Genomic DNA, 15579 nt, shown 5'->3' on the forward strand with positions numbered 1-15579 from the left:
GTGGCAGACTGGTCAGAAAGGTTAAAGCCCATGGGATACAGGGAAATGTGGTGAATTGGATGCAAAATTGGCACAGTAACAGGAAAGGGTAAAAGTCGATGAATGTCTTTGCGAATGTAAATCCATTTCCAGTGGTGTGCCACAGGACTCAGTGTTGGGTCCCTTGCTGTTTGTGGTATATATTAATGAATGTAGGGGGTACGATTGGCAAATTGCAGAAATTGGCTGTGTAGTTGATAGTGAAGAGGATAGCTGTAGACTCCAAGAAGATATCAATGGGTTAGTGGAATGGGCGGAAAATGGCAAATGGAATTCAACCCGGAGAAGTGTGAGGTAATGCACTTCGGGAGGGCAAACAGTAAAAGGGAATACGCAGTAAACAGGAATATACTGAGAGGGGTAGAGGAAGTGAGAGCACATGGAGTGCATGTGCACTGGTCCCTGAAGGTGGCATTACAGGTAGATAAGGTTGTGAAGAAGGCATACGAATGGGCACCTGGTTGGTCTTTGAGCCGGCGCGGATATGATGGGCCGAATGGCCTCCTTCTGTGCTGTATCTTTTCCATGGTTACCTTATATCCAGTAATACCAGGTTTTAGCTGTTGTCAGGAATAGTCCCTTCGTGGTCGCCAATTGTAGGATTTAAACCACTATATTCAGGATTATAATCTAATCCAATCTAAGGACTGGTTCCTGACAACAAGATCACCACGGTACTGGTATTATGGTTAATGGCAAAACAGATTTATTAAACACATCACAATTAGTACAAAAAGGTGATATTTAACATGGAAAAATGGTCAGTGTTCCTTGAAACCTCGGAAGTATCCCTCCAAGTGACTGCGGCGCGGTCTCTCTCTCTCTCTCTTGCTGTGATCTGTTGACTGAAAAGTTCTCTTCCTTGCCAGAATGTTGAGCGCCTTCCTCAGCCTTTGAGGTCTCTTCTTATCCCCTTTTTCACTTTATGAGCAGTTCACGATCACATTCACATCTCTCAGCCTTACCATTATTCATGTCTCTCAACCGTCGGAAGTTACATTCCAAGCATAACTCCTGGTACCATCTGTGCCTTGTTGTTACAGATTTAACGGTACCTTACCTTAGAGCATTGCCAGCCTTCACAGAACCGTTTGTATAAAAAGACTTCTATTCGCTAGCTTGCGGAGGCTCGAGATAGAGAGGCCTAAGCCGGCGTGACTCCTTGATTTAATTAAACTTCAGTCACTTTATCTACATGTTGTTTAGACATTGTGCTATTCCAGCACATTCCTACCTTAGTGCCTGTGATTTCCCCAAGGTCTGTTCATTCCCACTTTAATGTTGTCAGCATCCTTTTAGTTTTAACTGCAAACTTGACTATAATAACCATCATGTATCCTTCTCGGCCCACCAGCACTTTCTTATTGAATACACGTTACATGGTTCATACTATATTAATACACAGTACAGTTTACATTTAGAGATACGTAGATTCATAGTACATTTCATTCTACTTCTACTATTGATTATAATTATACTAAATTATAACTGTTATTGGGTTAATCATTACACATTGTTCTTCCTGACTCTGAACACCAGAGTTCAGTCCTGGATGTGATTAACTGCAGAATCCGACCCCTGCAGTCACAATTGAACTCGCTGGTGTCTCAGCACGTGTGATGACTGAGTGAATCCCTTCCCACACATGGAGCAGGTGAACAGTCTCTCCCAAATGGGCGCGAGTTGATGTGTCAGCAGTTCATTTCTGATTTTAAAGCTCTTCTCACAGTCAGTGCATTAAAAGGTCACTCAATAGTGTGAACAAGTTGATGTCTCAGAAGGTGGGATGAATTAGTGAATCCCTTCCCACACACGGAGCAGGTGAACAGTCTCTCCCCAGTGTGAGTACATTGGTGTCGCAGTAGATTCCTGTTGCTTTTATATCTCTTCCCACACTCAGAACATTTAAGAGGTCTCTTATCAGTGTGAACTCGCTGGTGTCTCTGCAGGTGGGTTGACTGAGTAAATCTCTTCTTACACACGGAGCAGGTGAACGGCCTCTCCCCAGTTTCACTGCGTTGATGTCTCAGCAGTTCCTTTCTGCTTTTAAAGCTCTTCCCACAGTCAGAGCATTCAAAAGGTCTCTCATCGGAGTGAACTTGCTGGTGTGTCAGCAGGGTGGATGAGCGAGTGAATCTCTTCCCACACACAGAGCAGATGAACAGCCTCTCCCCAGTGCCACTGCGTTCATGTCTCAGAAGTTCGTTTCTGCTTTTAAAACATTTCCCACAGTCAGAGCATTCAAAAGGTCTCTCATCGGAGTGAACTCGATGGTGTGTCAGCAGGTTGGATGACCGAGTGAATCTCTTCCCACACACAGAGCAGGAGAACGGTCTCTCCTCAGTGCCACTGTATTGATGTCTCAGAAGTTCTTTTCTGCTTTTAAAACTTTTCCCACAGTCAGAGCATTTAAACGGTCTCTCATCGGAGTGAACTCGCTGGTGTATCAGCAGGTTGCATGACTGAGTGAATGTCTTCCCACACACAGAGCAGGAGAACGGCCTCTCCCCAGTGTGAACTCGCTGGTGTGTCACCAGGGTGGATGACTGAGCGAATCTCTTCCCACACACGGAGCAGGTGAACGGCCTCTCCCCAGTGTGAGTGCGTTGATGAATTTCCAGCTCAGACGGGGAATTGAATCCCTTCCCACAGTCCCCACATTTCCACGGTTTCTCCGTGGTCCGGGTGTCCTTGTGTCTCTCCAGGATTGACGATCAGTTGAAGCCTCGTCCACACACAGAACACGTGTACGGTTTCTCCCCGCTGTGAATGGTGTGATGTTTTTTCAGGCTGTGTAACTGGTTAAAGCTCTTTCCACAGTCAGTGCACTGGGACACTCTCACTCGGGTGTGTGTGTCTCGGTGCTTTTCCACTCACACTGATGTTTGAAATCTTTTCCCAGAGATAGAACAGACAAACATTTCTCCTTCCACATTCAAAGGCCGATGATATTCAGGTCCTGATGAATCGAGTGACTCTGTCAGATTTTGTGTGATGTTTGGTTTGAGTTTCCCTCTGCAAATCCTCCCCTTGTAATAACCTGTAAAAGGAGTTTACAAAAGTCATCACTGTAAGTACAGGATAGAAATTCAGAACAGACAATTCTAGTTTCTACGGAACATTCTTTCCTCTCTTTTGCCTCAAAGCTGTCAATCCCTATCCCATACACACTCCCTCGTCCCTGAGCTGAAATCCAAACTCATCGCATCATCTTTCAGTGGCCCTAAACCATGAGTGAAAGTGTGAGAGAGTGAAAGTGTGAGAGAGTGAAAGTGTGAGAGAGTGAAAGTGTGAGAGAGTGAAAGTGTGAGAGAGTGAATGTGAGAGAGGGAATGTGAGAGAGTGAATGTGAGGACAGCAGTGGGCTCGGTGTGGAGAATGAAGTGGGGCAGGTGGAGCATGTTTCAGTGGGGCAGCAGTGATCATAATCTCATTAGGTTTAGAATAGTTATGGAAAAGGAAAAGGGACAGTCAAATGTGAAAATTCTTAACTGGAGGAGGGCTCATTTCAGTGAGTTAAAAAGGGATCTTGTCCGCGTGGATTGGAATCAAAAATTGGCAACAAAACAGTAATTGAACAGTGGGAGGCCTTCATTGAGGAGACGGCTCGGGTACTGAGCAGACAGATTCCAACGAGGAGGAAAGGAACGGCTTCCGAAGCTGGAGCTCCCTGGATGAATAAAGATATAGAGATCACCATTGCTCCTTCATTTACAGACGATCGCTGACCGATCATCATTTCTCCTTCATTCACAGACGTTTCCTGACTTATCATCACTTCTCCTTCATGCAGGTGACAGAAGTGTTAGTGAGGGATCACTTTGGGACCAGTGATCATAATTCCATTAGTTTTAAGATAGCTATGGAGAAGGGTAGGTCTGGCCCAAAAGTTAAAATTCTAAATTGAGGAAAGGCCAATTTTGATGGTATTAGGCAGGAACTTTCAGAAGTTGATTGGGAGAGTCTGTTGGCAGGCAAAGGGACGTCTGGTAAGTGGGAGGCTTTCAAAAGTGTGTTAACCAGGGTTCAGGGTAAGCACATTCCTTATAAAGTGAAGGGCAAGGCCGGTAGAAGTAGGGAACCTTGGATGACTCGGGAGATTGAGGCCCTAGTCAAAAAGAAGAAGGAGGCATTTGACATGCATAGGCAGCTGGGATCAAGTGGATCCCTTGAAGAGTATAGAGATTGCTGGAGTAGAGTTGAGAGAGAAATCAGGAGGGCAAAAAGGGGACATGAGATTGCTTTGGCAGATAAGGCAAAGGAGAATCCAAAGAGATTCTACAAATACATAAATGGCAAAAGAGTAACTAGCGAGAGAGTAGGGCCTCTTAAGGATCAACAAGGTTGTCTATGTGCGGAACCAGAAGAGATGGGTGAGATCCAAAATGAATATTTCGCATCGGTATTTACGGTTGAGAAAGGCATGGATGTTAGGGAACTTGGGGAAATAAATAGTGATGTCTTGAGGAGTGTACATATTACAGAGAGGGAGGTGCTGGAAGTCTTAATGCGCATCAAGGTAGATAAATCTCCGGGACCTGATGAAATGTATCCCAGGACGTTATGGGAGGTTAGGGAGGAAATTGCGGGTCCCCTAGCAGAGATATTTGAATCATCGACAGCTACAGGTGAGGTGCCTGGAGATTGGAGGGTAGCAAATGTTGTGCCTTTGTTTAAGAAGGGTGGCATGGAAAAGCCTGGGAACTACAGACCGGTGAGCCTGACATCTGTAGTGGGTAAGTTGTTGGAGGGTATTCTGAGAGACAGGATCTACAGGCATTTGGAGAGGCAGGGACTGATTAGGAACAGTCAGCATGGTTTTGTGAGAGGAAAATCATGTCTTACGAATTTGATTGAGTTTTTTGAAGGGGGAACCAAGAAGATAGATGAGGGCTGTGCAGTAGACGTGGTCTACATGGACTTTAGCAAAGCCTTTGACAAGGTACCGCATGGTAGTTTGTTACATAAGGTTAATTCCCACGGGATCCAAGGTGAGGTAGCCAATTGGATACAAAATTGGATTGACGACAGAAGACAGAGGGTGGTTTTTCAAACTGGAGGCCTGTGACCAGCGGTGTGCCTCAGTGATCAGTGCTGGGTCTGCTGTTATTTGTTATTTATATTAATGATTTGGATGAGAATTTAGGAGGCATGGTTAGTAAGTTTGCAGATGACACTAAGATTGGTGGCATTGTGGACAGTGAAGAAGGTTATCTGGGATTGCAACGGGATCTTGATAAATTGGGCCAATGAATGGCAGATAGAGTTTAATTTAGATAAATGTGAGGTGATGCATTTTGGAAGATCGAATCGGGCCAGGACCTTCTCCGTTAATGGTAGGGCGTTGGGGAGAGTTATAGATCAAAGAGATCTAGGAGTACAGGTTCACAGCTCCTTGAAAGTGGAGTCACAGGTGGATAGGGTGGTGAAGAAGGCATTCAGCATGCTTGGTTTCATTGGTCAGAACATTGAATACAGGAGTTGGGATGTCTTGTTGAAGTTGTACAAGACATTAGTAAGGCCACACTTGGAATACTGTGTACAGTTCTGGTCACCCTATTATAGAAAGGATATTATTAAACTAGAAAGAGTGCAGAAAAGATTTACTAGGATGCTACCAGGACTTGATGGTTTGACTTTTTGGGAGAGGTTGGATAGACAGAGACTTTTTCCCCTGGAGAGTAGGAGGTTTCGGGGTGATCTTATAGAAGTCTATAAAATAATGAGGGGCATAGATAAGGTCGATAGTCAAAATCTTTTCCCAAAGATAGGGGAGTCTATAACGAGGGGACATAGATTTAAGGTGAGAGGGGAGAGATACAAAAGGGTCCAGAGGGGCAATTTTTTCACTCAAAGGGTGGTGAGTGTCTGGAACGAGCTGCCAGAGGCAGTAGTAGAGGCGGGTACAATTTTGTCTTTTAAAAAGCATTTGGACAGTTACATGGGTAAGATGGGTACAGAGGGATATGGGCCAAGTGCAGGAAATTGGGACTAGCTTAGTGGTATAAACTGGGCGACATGGACATGTTGTGCCGAAGGGCCTGTTTCCATGTTGTAAACCTCTATGATTCTATGATTCTATTTACAGACATTCCCTGACCGATTACCATTTCTCCTTCATTTACAGACGTTACCTGCCTGATCAACATTTCTACTTCATTTACAGACACTCCCTGACCAATCACCATTTCTCCTTCATTTGTGAAATGTCGCTGACTGATCACCATTTCTCCTACATTTACAGACGCTCACTGGCTGATCACCATTTCTCCTTCATTTATTAAAGCTCCCTGACCAATCACCATTTCTCCTTCATTTACAGACGCTCCCTGACCGACCACCAATTCTCCTTCATTTACAGACGCTCCCTGACCGACCACCAATTCTCCTTCATTTACAGACGCTCCCTGACCGATCACCATTTCTCCATCATTTAGAGACGCTCCCTGACCGACCACCATTTCTCCTTCATTTACAGACGCTCCCTGAGAATTCCCAGTTTACACCGCGCATGCGCGGGGCCGCGGCCTTTTGTTGAGAGTTGGTCCGGAGCGAAACGGGAGAAACCGGAAACCGGCGGGTAGTGAGGGGGGATAATGTTCACTGTTTTATATTCGGGTCTGGGGCCGCACTCGGGGTTTGTGAAGCCTGAGCCTGGGCCTGAGCCCGGACCCGGGCCCCGGGGTTTATTGATCCTCTTGCTCCGATCCTCTGACCTGCAGCGAACGCGCTCCTCCCGCAGCCTCGACTGACCGCGCATGCTCAGGACACACAGCCCGATAATGAGTCAGACTGCGCCTGCGCGCTGTGCAGCACTGATTCAGATCGGGCACAATCTGTACCGCGCTGCATGCTGGGTGATGCAGCCGCCATTGATTATCTTAATTTCAGGCCAAAAATCAATGACATTGGAAGCAGGGATAGTGCGTTTCGACCAAAGATAATAAAATAAATTGAAACCCCAGCTCCTCGTGCCATTTAAACCGGCACAAACACACAGCGCAGACGCGCCCCCCACTTTCGTGAAGTCCAAAAAAATTTCGTTGTGCTACACGTTGCAACTGACGGGTCCAATAAATGTTTATTTTCGAACTGCAGCTCAGGACCACCAGTCTCACCATTAACTCCGTCCTGATGATTAAGGGGAGTTCCGGACCAATTGCAGGAGCGGAAATTGGTTGGATGGATACCGCACAGTTGGTCCTCCAACTCATCGGAGTGTGCAAGGGGCGGGAGTTGCGGCACCGAATGGGCGGGTCGAAGCCCAGATGTCCGTCACTGTCTGAAGCATCATTTTTAAAAATTATTTTTTCATAAACTCCAGGAGAAAACTCGATCTTTCAGTTGCGTCTTGAAACAGATGAAACCCGATGAGGTGGAGCAAACATTTCAACATTTGTTAGAAAAACACGTTAATTAAGAACAGCCAACATGGATTATTTGAGATAATTCAAGTCTACTGATAAATGGAATGTAGTGGATGTTGTGTAGATGCATTGTGAAAAGGTGTTTGATAAGATGCCGGACAGGAGACTTGTTGATAAAATTAATACTCACGGTATTAAAATGAATGCGGCAGTGTGGATAGAAAGTTGTGTCAAGGGCAGAAAACAGAGAGTAGTGGTTAATGGACGTTCTTCAGACTGAAAGGATGTAAACAGTGGTGTCCCCCAGGGTCAGTGTTGTGACCATTGCTCTTCTCAATGTAGAGAATAAACTCAGCTTGGGTATGTGGGACACAAGGTGAAAATCCATGCCCTCCATCTATTGACTTCTCGGCTAAGGGAAATAGGTCATTCTTATCCACTCGATCTAGGTCTCTCGTAATTTTATACACCCCAATTAAATCGCCCCTCAGCCTCCTCTGATCCAAAGAAAACAGCCCCAGCCTATCCAATCTTTCCTCATAGCTAAAATTCTCCAGTCCTGGCACATCCTCGTAAATCTCCTCTGCACTCTCTCTATTGCAATTACACCCTTCCTGTATTTTGGTGACCAGAACTGTATGCAATATCCGAGCTGTGGCCTAACCAGTGTTTTATCGAGTTCCAGCATAACCTCCCTGCTCTGACATTCTATGCTGTGTCTAATAAAGGAAAGTATTCCATATGCCTTCTTAACCACCTTATCTACCTGTCCTGCTACCTTCAGGGATCTGTGGACATGCACTCAAAGGTCCCTGACTTCTTCTACACCTTTCAGTATCCTACCATTTATTGTGTACTCCCTTGCCTTATTTGCCGTTCCCAAATGCATTATCTCACACTTCTCCGGATTGAATTCCATTTGCCACTTTTCTGCCCACTCAACCAGTCCATTGATATCTTCCTGCAGCCTACAGCTTTCCTCCTCACTATCAACCATACGGCCAATTTTGTCTCATCTGCAAACTTCTTGATCAAGCCCCCTACATTTAAGTCCAAATAATTAATGTATATCACAAAAAGCATGGGACCTAGTACAGAGCCCTGCGGAACCCCACTGGAAACAACCTTCCAGGCACAAAAACACCCATCGACCATTTCTCTTTACTTCCTGCTACTGTGCCAATTTTGGATCCAACTTGCCACTCTCCCTTCAATCCCATGGGCTTGTACTTTTTCCACCAATCTGTCATGTGGGATCGTCTCGAAAGACTTGCTAAAATCCATGTACACCGTGTACAAATCCATGTACAAATGCACTTCCCTTATTGACTCTCCTTGTTATCTCCTCAATAAATTCAATCAAGTTAGTCAGACATGACCTCCCCTTAACAAATCCATGCTGACTGGCCTTGATTACTCCATGACTTTCTAAGTGATGGTTTATACTGTCCCTCAGAATTGATTCCAATAATTTGCCCACCACCGAGGTTAGGCTGACTGGCCTGTAATTACTCAGTCGATCACTCGCTCCCTTTTTAAACAATGGTACAACGTTCCCAGTCCTCCAATCATCGGCACCATACCTGCATGAAGTGAGGATTGGAAAATGATGGTCAGAGCCTCCGTTATTTCCTTCCTTGCTTTTTTAACAGCCTGAGATACATTTCATCCGATCCTTGTGATTTATCTACCTTCAAAGATGCTAAACACTTTAAAACTTCCTCTCTCACTAAGGTTATCCCATCCAATTTTTCACACTCCTCCTCCTTAACTGCAACTTCTGCATCGTCCTCTTTTGTGAAGACAGACACAAAGCATTCATTAAGAACCACACCTACATCTTCCACCTCCACACACAGGTTACCTTTTTAGTCTCTAATAGGCCCCACTCTTTCCTTAGTTAACCTCTTGCTCTTAATGTATTTATAAAACATCTTTGGATTTTCCTTGATTTTACTTGCCAATACTGTTTGATGCTCTCCCTTTGCTTTCCTAATTCCTTTTTAATTTCACCCCTGCATTTTTTATACTCCTCTAGGCTTTCTGTAGTATTGAGCTCTCCATGTCTGACATAAGCATTTCTTTTCTACCTATCTTACCCTGTATGCCCCTTGACATCAAGGGATATAATTTCCTACTCATTGATCCAAACATCACACATTACAATCTAATCTACTATATTACTCACTCTGGTTTAAGTTTATATTATGGTTGATAACAGACAAAGTCTTTTCTTTCTCCTTATCTGATTAAAGATTCCAACTAGCCGATTCTATGGAATGGAATGTCTGATCAGTGTTGCCATGGCGACCTGCCTGCAGCCAAGTGCCTGTTTGAGTTTCTAATTCAGACTAAACCTCTCCTCCCCATAATACACATTATATCATACATTTGATGTCAATGTATTTTAGCCATGTTATGTTAATATCTATAAACCTGCAAAGTGTTGAGATACACAAACCTTTAAAAGTGGGAGCTCAAGTTGATAAAGTGGTAGAAAAAATACATGTGATCCTCGGTTTTACAAATAGAGGTACAGAGCACAAAAGGACAGAGGCCATGTAAACCTGTACAAGTTATTGGTTAGGCTGCGGTTAGAATATTGTGTCAAGTTTTGGGGATCTTACACTGGGAAAGATGTCAAGGCCATGGAGAGGGTGCAGAAGAGATTCACTGAAATGTGAAATATCAGTGACGAGAGACTTTAGTTATGAGGAGAGACAAGAGAAACTGGGACTCTTTTCATCAGAACAAAGAACGGTAAGTGGGATCTGAGGGCGGTGTTCAAATTTTGATCATGGGCATTGTCTAAATGTGTTAGGGACACTCAATGTCTCCTAAGGTCTGTGTACAGGGGAGGAGCAGATGGGTTTATCTTATCATCATCGGTTTAAATGTTGTTCTCATCGAGGTGAGCACCCAGTGTCAACACTCTCCAGTCAGGTACAGCATGGTTTAGATACAGAGTAAAGACCCTCTACACTGTACCATCAAACACTCCCAGGGCAGGTACAGCATCGCTTCAATCGAGACAAAATCTCCCTCAGCACTGTCCCATCAAACACTCCCAGGGCAGGTACAGCACAGGTTAGATACAGAGTAAAGCTCCATCAGCACTACCCTATCCAACACTCCCAGGGCAACCACAGCATGGGTGAGACACAGAGAAATGCTCCCTCTAAACTGTCCCAACAAACACTTCCATGGTAGGTACATCACGGGATAGATACAGACAAAAGGTCCCTCTTCTTGTCCCATCAAACAGTCCCAAGGCACGACAGCACAGTTTAGATACAGAGTAAAGCTCCCTCCACACTGTACTATCAAACCCTCCCAGAGCAGGTACAGCTCCAGTTAAGTACAGAGCAGAGCTCCCACGACACTGTCCCATCAAACACTCACAGACCATACAGAACAGTGTAGGATTTAAACCGCTACTTTCAGGATTATAATTTAATCAAATCTAAGGATTAGTTCGTGACAACAACAAGATCACCACGGTACTGGTATTATGGTTAAAAGCAAAACAGATTTATTCAGCACATCACAATTCGTACAAAAATCCTCGAGATAGAGAGGCTTAAGGCCGCGTGACTCCTTGATTTAATTAAACTTCAGTCCCAGTTATCTTCATGTCTTTTTGACATTATGCTATTACAGCAAATTCCTCCCTTAGTGTCTGTGATTTCCCCAACGTCTGTTCATTCCCACTTTACTGTTGTCAGCATCCTTTTAGTTTTAACTGCAAACTTGACTATAATAACCATCATGCTTCCATCTCGGCCCACCAGATTAGACCTGTTATTGGGCTAATCCTTACAATTCCCTATCTTGAGGGTGAGGCATTTATGCCGATCCCTCATACTGCATGCGAATATATTTTAGGTTCCCATTTTTTGCTCCTCTCTATTAGGTCTTGGGTTCTTATATCTGATGATCCTGTCACTTCCATGGTGCAATTTAAGCCTTTCTGATTCCAATCAAAACCACACGTGTCTACTGAGTGGTCATATAAATCATCGGGGCAAATGAGGGCATCTTCACTGGAATAGCATTCCTGTCGGTTCGGTTCTATCCAAGTTAACTCTCTTAATTGGACCAACCATTGGGGTGGGGTCCAAAATCGGCTAACAGTAGCTCCTTTCACAACTCCTATATTTTGCACTCTGTAGTGTATTGTTTTAAACACAGGTTCTGGATCTGAGACAATATAGTACACAGGGGAAAGTAAAAGGTGCTACTATATTGTCACACTTATAACATACAAGTACTGTAACAGACAAACAATCAATCACAAGCTCACGTCCGTCTGCCCGTCGGGGACCCCTGAAGTCGACGGCTGGTCATTGAGCCTGTAGTTTTCCCAGGCACCGGATGCACTCCCAGTCCTCCGAGTCTGGGAAGTCCCCAATAGTTATACTGGGGCATAAACAAGTGGACTTGCGGCGGACGGGCAGCTCAAACAGCTGGTGGCCTTGAGGCGTCTTGCGCGATGTAAACACGTTTAGCTGCTGACAACACTTGTGATATGTCATACAGTTCACCCTTATGTTACACACTCTGAACAGGGTATTGGGTATCGTTCGATTCATACTACATGGGAATTCCTACTCCTAGTACCAACAACTTCTGGCTCCCTACCTCGTGGCATTCATGCTTGATCGGACAAAATTTGATGAATTTTCTGATTTTACATAAATCTGCATCTCCATTGACAAGATTCAGATTTAAACCATATTCTTGCATCTCCATTTTGAATCTGAATGAAACCACTCTGGGTCAATTTTCACCGTAACCCGTAGCCTTAAAACAAAACAAATCAAAATGTTTTCAAAAGAAGAAAAGCAGATTGGATCAAGGCTGATGATTGCTTTTCCTTCTCTATTTCATTTTAAATTATTGAAACAAAATCACCATGCTGTGACATTTGATATCTGCCGATATCTGCAGCTAAGGTCTTAAATTTTTAACACCACTGGATCGCTTCCTGCCCCAAATTCCTCCAGCAAAGATTGCACCGTTACTTTGTAAAGCCATTTCATGTAAAAGAACGACTCTTGGTAATCCTGCACCATCAACACTCATGTGGTTCTGAAAACCAGGGTCACCTGTTTTAAACGAAACACAGAAAATCCATTGTGGTGCTTCCAGAGAGCACAAGGGGTTAATTTGTCAAATCATCATTTATTATTTCTTTTGTCCAAAGGAATAATCCCTTTACCCGAAACAAATCCAGAAAACAAAACAGGAGAGAGAGGGACTGCGCAGCCCCCCTCCCTCTCTCTCTCTGGAGTTGGCAGCCTGTCTGTAATAAAGTCTGTCTCTCCCACACACAGATGTCCGTAGGACTGCCAACTGGAATTTCCAACTCCAAGTCCTTCTCTCTGTGTTTTCAAGATGTAACCACATTAAGAAAAATGTTTTGTGTTTTTGATTTCATTTATTCCCTTAGGGGAGGAGGGTTCAAGGATCCTCACCATGCACTCCTGAAGAAAGGGGGTGACTTCCTTCGAAATTCACAAAAATAATTGTTTTTATCAAGAGACAATAAAACTGTTTACAGTACCTGCTCTTTCCACTTTCAGAATGCTGTGACTCCAAAGGTGTCAGATCAACATCTTAAAAAAACTAGTGCAGTCCAAATACTTAACTTCAGCAATACAGAAGTACGGGTTAGTTACTTCTTGCATGTCAAAACCTTAAGGTGTGGGGGAGGAATCAATCACAATCGCACAAAATGCTTCGAAGAAGTTCAAATTAATTTATAACCAGAGACCATCCTGCAACTGTAACGTGTAATTCTTTAAAGCTGCACTTTATCTTTTCTTTTACAATTAAATCTCATTTTGTCAATTATTTTATATCAATGCAAAGGTTGTTGCTTGGTGAATTGAAAACAGATGTCAGTGTCCTTGGAAGGGGTTAACTTTATTTTTTGCAGAAACAAAACGACGGAGCCAGATATCAGATGCACGCAGTGTTCTCAGCTTATGTCAACACAGCTTTCACGTAAACTATTTAAAAAAAAACATTCGTACAGGGAAATAGCATCTCTGTTCGTACATTTTAGTTTTTAGTTAGTCCAGTATTTCCAGACTGTTGTGATCAAAGTTTTGTTGAGGTCCCCCTCAATTTCTAATTGTTTCTTAAGTTTTATAATTTGCTATCATCGCCATAATACAACTATAGCTTTCCAATTCATTGTTTTTTCACATACTTTCGTGGGTATGATTGTAACCAACTCTCCGAGCTGTTCTAGGTTTCCTGCTTTTCCTATCAAGGTGATATCAGATATCCTTTTTTATCTGTTCCGTTTTTGGGTCACTTTTTTTTCAAACCACAGCCAATCACAAGATAAAAAGGGGTGTGCTGTTGAGAATCCCTACGTGGTCAGTTTTCGGTAAAATATTAAAATGTCTACGTGGCAAAGAAGCAGAATGTAAAATGGTTAGAAAGGGTTAATTAGTTAGTAACTGAGATTGGTACAGGTGGCCTGGCCTCCTGCTGGGCCATATGTTTGCTTAGTCAGCAGGCCTGCATTGTCTTATCAATGATAGGTCTTTGATGTGAGTCAAGGACTGGTCTGAATGTCTCCATGTTTATGGCAGATCAATAGAGGGAACGAGCTTAGCCAAAGTTGAAAGACATTCCAGGTTGGGAGATAAGGAACAGAAGGAACAGGGAAGAACATTCCAAGTTGGAAGGTGAGGAAGTATACCCTTTGATGTCTAACAGCAACATGGTCAGCACATGATTATCTATGATTGGCCGGAAATAATGTAACCTCGCATGGCAACCTGTGCCCGGCTTATGATTGGTGTTGACCCTCGTTAAGTATGTTCCAACCCCTATTGATTGTATAAAAACGTGTGGATTTCTGTATGTTTTTGTTCTTGCTCTGCCAGCATGGAGGGACTCTATCAGGAGTCCAAATCAATGCTGCAGACTAAGAACCCTGCTATTAAAGTTGTGCTGAACTTTAAAATGTATTCGACTTCAGTTTTTACTGAACCAGACTGAGGGGAAAGAATCCGGATCGTCACTGTCAGTTCTAACAGCTATCACATTTTAGTACAACCAAGATTAATCCCAAAATTATCAAAATTGATGCCCTGTGCTGGATAACAAGATGTCGTTCTTCGATTTACAGTTACACAACATTAATTACTTACACCAATTCACACTCACCAATACTCAACACAACTTAAACTTCAAATCACTTGAATTTAAGAAATTCAAAATGCCAATTTTTCTGTGAAGATCCCATGTCTGGAATTTGACACACTCACATTTTATAAGAACCAGAATTTAATCGGTCACTTAACCTTAATAACTCCAATTTTAATTCAGCAATATCAGAATTAAACACAAGACAAAACAGATACATTACACAAAAGAGGAAAACACGTAAGACGCAGTAAGAAGGGGGCGTGGCCCACAACACCAACAGAAAACACTCACAATAAGGACAGGCTTTTTAAAGAGACAGTACACTGAAAACAAAAGAACACATTCTGTAGTTATTATCCCTGCCTTTTTAAATCATTTATCCTTCATCTCTGCACTCCATTTTCAATCTCTAATTTTTCCTACTTAACTTAATTCTAAACTGATTTAAAATCTCATGTTGAAAGCCCTTTTTACCAGGCTTGTTTTTACTCCCATGTTGAAAAGCTTTCTTGTTTCGGGCAGCAGCTTGGTTAAAGACAATAAACGGAAGGCCACCTCCCAAGTCCGAAGTGAGAGCGGATAAAATAACATTCTTCATATCACTGTCTTCAAAATTGGGGTGGTAATTCCGAAACGTCTGTCGACACTGTCTTAATTCCAGGGGGCACGTTTGTGGACTAATTGGTCCTAATTGATGGCCACATGCTTGTAATTCGGAATAATCTAAGGGCTGAGACCGTTGGGATGCACCTGCCCAGGGGACCCCAGGTGGAGAATTTGCTCCTCCCTCTGCTGGTGCTGCACCTGGTGCATTGGGAACTACCCGAGTTCTGATAATAACACTCACCGGGTTTTCTGCACTTGGGGAATCAAGTGGGCCTTGTCTTCGCCAGGGGCTTTTCCCTCAATTTGGCGACGGAAACCGGTTTCTCCTCACGGTTCACATGGGGCGGGGGATCTGGTGCAGGGAGGGGTGGCAGAGGGGGATATAAGTTCTCACTAT

The 15579-nt window shown here is 43.5% G+C and overlaps 1 protein-coding gene across 1 annotated transcript; it reads right to left on the minus strand.

Moving 5' to 3' along the window:
• Window positions 1–722: 722 nt before the first annotated feature.
• On the minus strand, window positions 723–6266 carry LOC137335566 (zinc finger protein 180-like). Its single transcript, XM_068000882.1, has 2 exons — window positions 6218–6266; window positions 723–2746 (listed from the first exon to the last, which is right to left on the minus strand). The coding sequence occupies exons 1-2, from the start codon at window positions 6264–6266 to the stop codon at window positions 1785–1787; spliced, it is 1011 nt and encodes a 336-aa protein (XP_067856983.1). The 3' UTR covers window positions 723–1784.
• Window positions 6267–15579: the final 9313 nt, after the last annotated feature.

The sequence above is a fragment of the Heptranchias perlo genome, chromosome 20 (genome assembly GCF_035084215.1).
Source record: "Heptranchias perlo isolate sHepPer1 chromosome 20, sHepPer1.hap1, whole genome shotgun sequence".
NCBI lineage: Eukaryota > Metazoa > Chordata > Chondrichthyes > Hexanchiformes > Hexanchidae > Heptranchias > Heptranchias perlo.

Bases quoted from the DNA above. Each gene is read 5' to 3' on its own strand.
- LOC137335566 (XM_068000882.1), bottom strand. From the start codon at position 6,266: ATGGTGATCAGTCAGCGACATTTCACAAATGAAGGAGAAATGGTGATT. The intron at 2,747-6,217 runs GTCAGGGAGTGT...ACTGATCGTCAA, and splicing joins TGAAGGAGAAATGGTGATTG to TCCTGGAGAGACACAAGGAC.